Below are 7,807 nucleotides of genomic sequence, written 5' to 3' on the forward strand. Positions count from 1 at the left end.
TTTTAAGTGGGAGAACTTGCACAATTGGTGGCTGACTAAATACTTTTTTGCCCCACTATATTTTCCCAGTTTCACCTTGATCTAACACAAATCAATGGTTTGTTATCAGCATTGTATCAGTGCTTTATCTGTGGAACACCTGTATTGTACATAGACAATCTTCCCAGGCATTTATTTTTAACTGTCTCTGACTGTTGAGGGTTTCAATGCCTGTCAGGTAGAACTGGAGTTACGAGATATGGAAACACCTGCTCAACTGCATGCCCAAATCACTGCAATGTATGGAATGTTAAGCATGATGTCAAAGTGTGTGTTGCAGAAACCACCTCGACTAAACAGATTGAGACATTGGTTATGTCACTGTCCCAGCAGAAACCAAGATTGTATGTGTTCACTACACAGTCCATTTGCTTTGAGAGATAAGTCCTCTCTGCGTCTCAGGAATGAGGTGTGCTCCATACATCTGTATTCAGTATAAACAGAGTTGGTGGATCTTATTCAACAAGAAGATGAGACATCTGATGATTTCATCACGTTGACATTGACATGTTAGTCATTTAGCAGACTCTTATCCAGATCCACTTACAGTTAGTGCATTCATCTTAGATAGCTCAGTGATACAACCACATACCACAGTCATAATAATTGTGTGAGTGTGTGTACAGTACTGGGGCATTTTGACAGAGAACATCACTTCTCTCTCTGAGTCCGTTCAACCCGTCTCTGAAGTGTGTCTGAGTTTGGGCGTGAGGGTGTGAGATCACCACCATAATGTCTCCTAATTATGCCCTTCATTTATCTATTTGATGCTTGTCATGAAATCAGTGGTGTAAAGTACTTAAGTAAAAATACTTTAAAGTACTACTTAGGTAGTATTACTTTAACTTTTCCTACACTACATTCGCAAATAAAATAATGTACTTTTTACTCCATACATTTTCATTGACACTCAAAAGTACATTTTGAATGCTTAGCAGGACAGGACAATGGTCCAATTCACGCTCTTATCAAGAGAACATCCCTGGTCATCCCTACTCCCTCTGATCTGGCAGACTCACTAAACACAAATGCTTAGTTTGTAAATTATGTCTGAGTGTTGGAGTGTGCCTGTGGCAATCCATAAATAAAAATAAAACTGTGCCATCTGATTTGCTTAATATAAGGAATTTGAAATTATTTATACTTTTACTTTTACTTTTGATTCTTAAGTATATTTTAGCAATTGCATATACTTTTGATACTTAAGTATATTTAAAACCAAATACTTTTAGACTTTTACTCAACAAGTATTTTACTGGGTGACTTTTACTTGGGTCTTTTTCTATTATTAAGGTATCTTTACTTTTACTTAAGTATGACAATTGGGTACTTTTTTCACCACTGCATCAAATAAAGATGACCATGTAAGTAATGGAGTTCAGCCTAGTGGAATGTAGATCAGATGAATCATGCCAGCAATATTCCAGGCAATAAAAAGCATACCTATCCGTAATCAGAGAATAACCACACTAAGGCAGGAAATAATTTTGTGGGGAAAACCTGTTTGATCTATAAAAGGGAAACTGGTTACGTGTGAGGATGCAATATACTTTGCTGGGGTAGAAAATATGAATCTAAAAAGGAAGAGATAAGACATGAAAATATTGCCACCTAGTGGCTAGAAGTTTTCAAAGTCTATTTTGCTGGATTTACCCTTACCTGTCACACAGATGAATGGGATCAGCATAAAGCAGAATGATTATTATCAGTTTGATAGACAATCATCAATTGGCAGGTAAAAATAGCTTCTGACGTAAGATTGAGAATCGCCCCTACACCTTGAGGTTCATGAAGGAGGAGGCCTCTTCTTTGTGACAGAGAATGACAACACTTTCAAAATGGTAGGAATAAAGATTTATTTTCATATGAAGAGGTGGTTTGGATTTTTCTTTTTCTTTTTTACAAGTATGTTTTGATAAAACTTGCAAAAAACTTCTAGCATATTCCAAGAATGGAGACATGAGAAAAGGGGATTTATTGCTGAATGTTAAAATGAAGACACTTTTCACTGAGTGGAAAACGATTTGCTTGCTTCTTTTCCCATGCACCCAACTACCTGGACCACTAGGACATGCAGGGGGACGGGGGGAGAAGAAAGGGAGAGGGGGCGTAAAGGAGATGAGGACAACTGCTGTAAAAACACAAACGTGTGTGTGTATGTGTCGTGTTGAAGGGTGTGTGTTGTGTTTAAGTGTGTGTGTGTGTGTGTGTGTGTGTGTGTGTGTGTGTGTGTGTGTGTGTGTGTGTGTGTGTGTGTGTGTGTGTGTGTGTGTGTGTGTGTGTGTGTGTGTGTGTGTGTGTGTGTGTGTGTGTGTGTGTGTGTGTGTGTGAGAGAGAAAGAGAGAGTAAATGTGGAAGGTAGGAAGGATTGGTTGCAAGGGAAGGAGGTAAGGGGGATTTTACATTTGAACTACCACTAGAAGCACACTACCGTCACTGGCAGTATACCACATTGCAAATCTCAGATTGAATAGTGATACTAAGACAAACTAGCCAGAACTTTGGGCCATGAAAATAACATGTATATCTCTAAATGATATTCCACAATAATCCTCTGATTTCATCAAAGGAGTTGGTTGTCATTTTTTATATGGTACTTATTATAACGTTTTTTTGTGATACATGCATCTCCTGTGAGACTCTACTGGTAAAGGGGCAAATAAAATGTTTCATTTAAAACCAACTCATGGGGACTCCCTTTTTCTTTTAGGTAGAGGAGCGGGATGCTCTCTGTCCATTTAATCTCATAGTATTTCTGAGGTGGACCCTTTCTGAGGAATGCCTGTAACCCATAGCGGAGTGGACAAGCTGTTGTAATGTGTAAATCTAACATATCCCATGATAATAGGTTATGTCATACTCTATGATGTCATTGTCAAGAGGGCGGGGTCGGACAGAGACAGACACATATCAGATCATTCAGTCAATATGACCAAGCAAGTTATACTTGTGTTAATAATAAAGGTATAGGAATGCAAAAAATTATGCAATAATCGATAATACCATACCGTGTGTTGGCTATGATTAAAAAAAGACAAACTGAACAGACTCAAACACACTGCAGTGAGTCAGTCAACATAGGAGAGACTTTAAAATGAACCTGTGTCACTTGTCACAGCACACAGCAAACCAGTGCCATCATCACTACGAGCCAATGCCGTCATCATCATCATCATCACACAACAAACCTGTGTCATTACACTGTCATAGAACAATCATCCAAGAGCCTCAACATGAACTCCATATCAGCGTATTTTGGCATTTTTAAAACCCACTTTTTTTTCAAGTTCCATAGCTCCATACTATATCACAGATGAAAACAGACAAGGAAGAGGGACATAATGGATCTGGCCTATGGACCATGGTGGCTCTTGGGAAATGGAGTCTTTTTCTTGATGGGATGTGAAAGTCCTGAGACACAGTGCGGCTTTAGTTAAGCTGCTGGCATAGGAATGGGGGAGGGCAGTCCATGTAGGCCAGAATCAGGCTGGATTGACTGGATTGGTAGGATTGGCAGCTCCCTGGCCAATGAATGCTCATGGATGGAGGTTTTACAGTGCAATGGAGCTTCTGGCAGCATGACAATTGGCCGGTTGAGTATGTCAGTTTAACAGTGACTACACCCTTATAGCTGAATGGACACTCATGTCTCCCTTGCTGTGACCAGACTACAACTCATCATGGAGTGCGTACACACATGCATGCACACGCACACGCACACACACACACACCACAACCGTCCCCTACACTCATTCCCATTTAGAAACCCTGAACACCTGTGCAGGTACCTTGGATCACCTGCATTCCTCTGAAACAATACACATACGATGACAGGCGGACGGATGATGACATGAATGACTGATGTGAGTTTGTTGGAGCGACTCATCAACAACTAGCGCCTCACTTCCTGTACCAGGACAGGACACCACATCCAGTTGCGTCTGTGATAAATGTCCCCCGTGAAAAAACAACTGCGTGTGGATCATACTCATGTAAACATACACCGTTACACAGGGGTGATTCATATTGCATGATGACAGAATCATATCACAGTTCAAACAGGGAGATCCTAAATCAGAGGAAGTCAAAGTAAAGAGGTCTATAAAATGAGGAGTCTGTATTAGAAAGGCTACAAAAACTCAACTGGACCTCTGGCTTCAGCACACAGCAAAAGGCACCACAATATTATTCTATTATCTAACTCGTGAAAAAATTGGCACGTAATCATTTTTTCTCTCATAACGCTGTAAATCAAAAACTTTACATATAAATATTTTCCCTATAAAAAAAGTCTTTGCTGTTAGCTAGTAGACAATTTTTGCTGAAATGAAAATAAATATTTCATTTATTTAGAATATCTGTCTGTTATACAAAATAAAAATATTTCTCCTAGGTGCAGGTCTCTACTCCACTGTTGTTTTTAGGTGGGTCAGGGGGGTCGGGGTCAGGGGTTAGAGGTCAGTGGTCAAGGCGGGCGGGTCTTAAAGGGGTGCGTTGTCATTTTTGGAGGAGCGCGACTGGGAGCTTTTACTGTGTCCGTTGCTGCGGGTGCTTTGCCGCCCCTGCGCCCGGTGAGTCCGTATGTTGGCGGTCGGGGCAGGGGCGGTAGATGATCGGTACCCACGTTCGCACGGCTCCATGTTCATGTTCTGCATACTGAGGAAAGGAGTGCTCTCTCCTTGCCCCTCCTCTTCCTCCTCCTCCTCCTCCTCCTCCTCTGATTGGCTGAAGCTCTGAGAGCTGTTGTCCCGTAGGCCCATTGTACGCTGGGAGACATGTCCATTGAGGCGGTTCCGACGCGGGCGCCGGCGGCTCCTGATTGGTTCACGGGAGGAGGCGTACTCCTGCGTGGTCTCGTAGGCCTCGTCGTCAGGGAGATGATAGGGGCTAGATGGAAGGCTGCCCGTGCTCTCTGTCAGGTAGGGTTGGCGCGGGCGACGGGGCTGCCGGTACAACCGTCCATCCTGCAGGGACAGAAGCAGAGTAGGTCACACTTGAGATACTCTCGTCTACAACTAACAACATCATACACTACCTACTCTAGTCTACAACTAACATCATACACCACCTACTCTAGTCTACAATTAACATCATACACTATCTACTCTAGTCTACAACTAACAACATCATACACCACCTACTCTAGTCTACCACTAACAACATCATACACCACCTACTCTAGTCTACAACTAACATCATACACCACCTACTCTAGTCTACAACTAACAACATCATACACCACCTACTCTAGTCTACAACTAACAACATCATACACCACCTACTCTAGTCTACAACTAACAACATCATACACCACCTACTCTAGTCTACAACATCATACACTATCTACTCTAGTCTACAACATCATACACTATCTACTCTAGTCTACAACTAACAACATCATACACTATCTACTCTAGTCTACAACTAACAACATCATACACTATCTACTCTAGTCTACAACTAACAACATCATACACTACCTACTCTAGTCTACAACTAACATCATACACTATCTACTCTAGTCTACAACTAACAACATCATACACTATCTACTCTAGTCTACAACTAACAACATCATACACTATCTACTCTAGTCTTCAACTAACATCATACACTATCTACTCTAGTCTACAACTAACAACATCATACACTATCTACTCTAGTCTACAACTAACAACATCATACACTACCTACTCTAGTCTACAACTAACAACATCATACACTACCTACTCTAGTCTACAACTAACAACATCATACACTATCTACTCTAGTCTACAACTAACAACATCATACACTATCTACTCTAGTCTACAACATCATACACTATCTACTCTAAACTACAACATCATACACTATCTACTCTAGTCTACAACATCATACACTACCTACTCTAGTCTACAACTAACAACATCATACACTACCTACTCTAGTCTACAACTAACAACATCATACACTATCTACTCTAGTCTACAACATCATACACTACCTACTCTAGTCTACAACATCATACACTACCTACTCTAGTCTACAACTAACAACATCATACACTACCTACTCTAGTCTACAACATCATACACTATCTACTCTAGTCTACAACATCATACACTATCTACTCTAGTCTACAACATCATACACCACCTACTCTAGTCTACAACTAACAACATCATACACTACCTACTCTAGTCTACAACTAACAACATCATACACTATCTACTCTAGTCTACAACATCATACACTACCTACTCTAGTCTACAACATACACCACCTACTCTAGTCTACAACTAACAACATCATACACCACCTACTCTAGTCTACAACTAACAACATCATACACTACCTACTCTAGTCTACAACTAACAACATCATACACTACCTACTCTAGTCTACAACATCATACACTATCTACTCTAGTCTACAACTAACAACATCATACACTATCTACTCTAGTCTACAACTAACAACATCATACACTATCTACTCTAGTCTACAACATCATACACTACCTACTCTAGTCTACAACATCATACACTATCTACTCTAGTCTACAACTAACAACATCATACACTACCTACTCTAGTCTACAACTAACAACATCATACACTACCTACTCTAGTCTACAACTAACAACATCATACACTACCTACTCTAGTCTACAACATACACTATCTACTCTAGTCTACAACTAACAACATCATACACTATCTACTCTAGTCTACAACTAACAACATCATACACTACCTACTCTAGTCTACAACTAACAACATCATACACTACCTACTCTAGTCTACAACTAACAACATCATACACTACCTACTCTAGTCTACAACTAACAACATCATACACTACCTACTCTAGTCTACAACTAACAACATCATACACTACCTACTCTAGTCTACAACATCATACACTATCTACTCTAGTCTACAACTAACAACTAACAACATCATACACTATCTACTCTAGTCTACAACTAACAACATCATACACTATCTACTCTAGTCTACAACTAACAACATCATACACCACCTAGTCTAGTCTACAACTAACAACATCATACACTATCTACTCTAGTCTACAACTAACAACATCATACACTATCTACTCTAGTCTACAACTAACAACATCATACACTACCTACTCTAGTCTACAACTAACAACATCATACACTATCTACTCTAGTCTACAACTAACAACATCATACACTACCTACTCTAGTCTACAACTAACATCATACACTACCTACTCTAGTCTACAACTAACAACATCATGCACTATCTACTCTAGTCTACAACTAACAACATCATACACTATCTACTCTAGTCTACAACATCATACACCACCTAGTCTAGTCTACAACTAACAACATCATACACCACCTACTCTAGTCTACAACATCATACACCACCTAGTCTAGTCTACAACTAACAACATCATACACTATCTCCTCTAGTCTACAACTAACAACATCATACACTATCTACTCTAGTCTACAACTAACAACATCATACACTATCTACTCTAGTCTACAACTAACAACATCATACACTATCTCCTCTAGTCTACAACTAACAACATCATACACTATCTCCTCTAGTCTACAACTAACAACATCATACACTATCTACTCTAGTCTACAACTAACAACATCATACACTATCTCCTCTAGTCTACAACTAACAACATCATACACTATCTACTCTAGTCTACAACTAACAACATCATACACTATCTACAACAACAAGGAAGTGGAAAAAATGACTCATGAGTC

The 7,807-nt window shown here is 39.8% G+C and overlaps 1 protein-coding gene across 2 annotated transcripts in view; it reads right to left on the bottom strand.

Moving 5' to 3' along the window:
• Positions 1-1,876: 1,876 nt before the first annotated feature.
• The window catches only part of LOC139574629 (pro-neuregulin-2, membrane-bound isoform-like), a 44,278-nt gene continuing 38,347 nt past the window's right edge, over positions 1,877-7,807 (bottom strand). For both annotated transcript variants that reach the window (XM_071399378.1, XM_071399376.1), the window contains one exon: positions 1,877-5,003. In XM_071399378.1, the coding sequence (XP_071255479.1) occupies positions 4,521-5,003 (483 nt within the window). In that variant the 3' untranslated portion in view covers positions 1,877-4,520. The remainder of the gene's footprint in view (positions 5,004-7,807) is intronic.

Source organism: Salvelinus alpinus, chromosome 4 (genome assembly GCF_045679555.1).
Source record: "Salvelinus alpinus chromosome 4, SLU_Salpinus.1, whole genome shotgun sequence".
Taxonomy (NCBI): domain Eukaryota; kingdom Metazoa; phylum Chordata; class Actinopteri; order Salmoniformes; family Salmonidae; genus Salvelinus; species Salvelinus alpinus.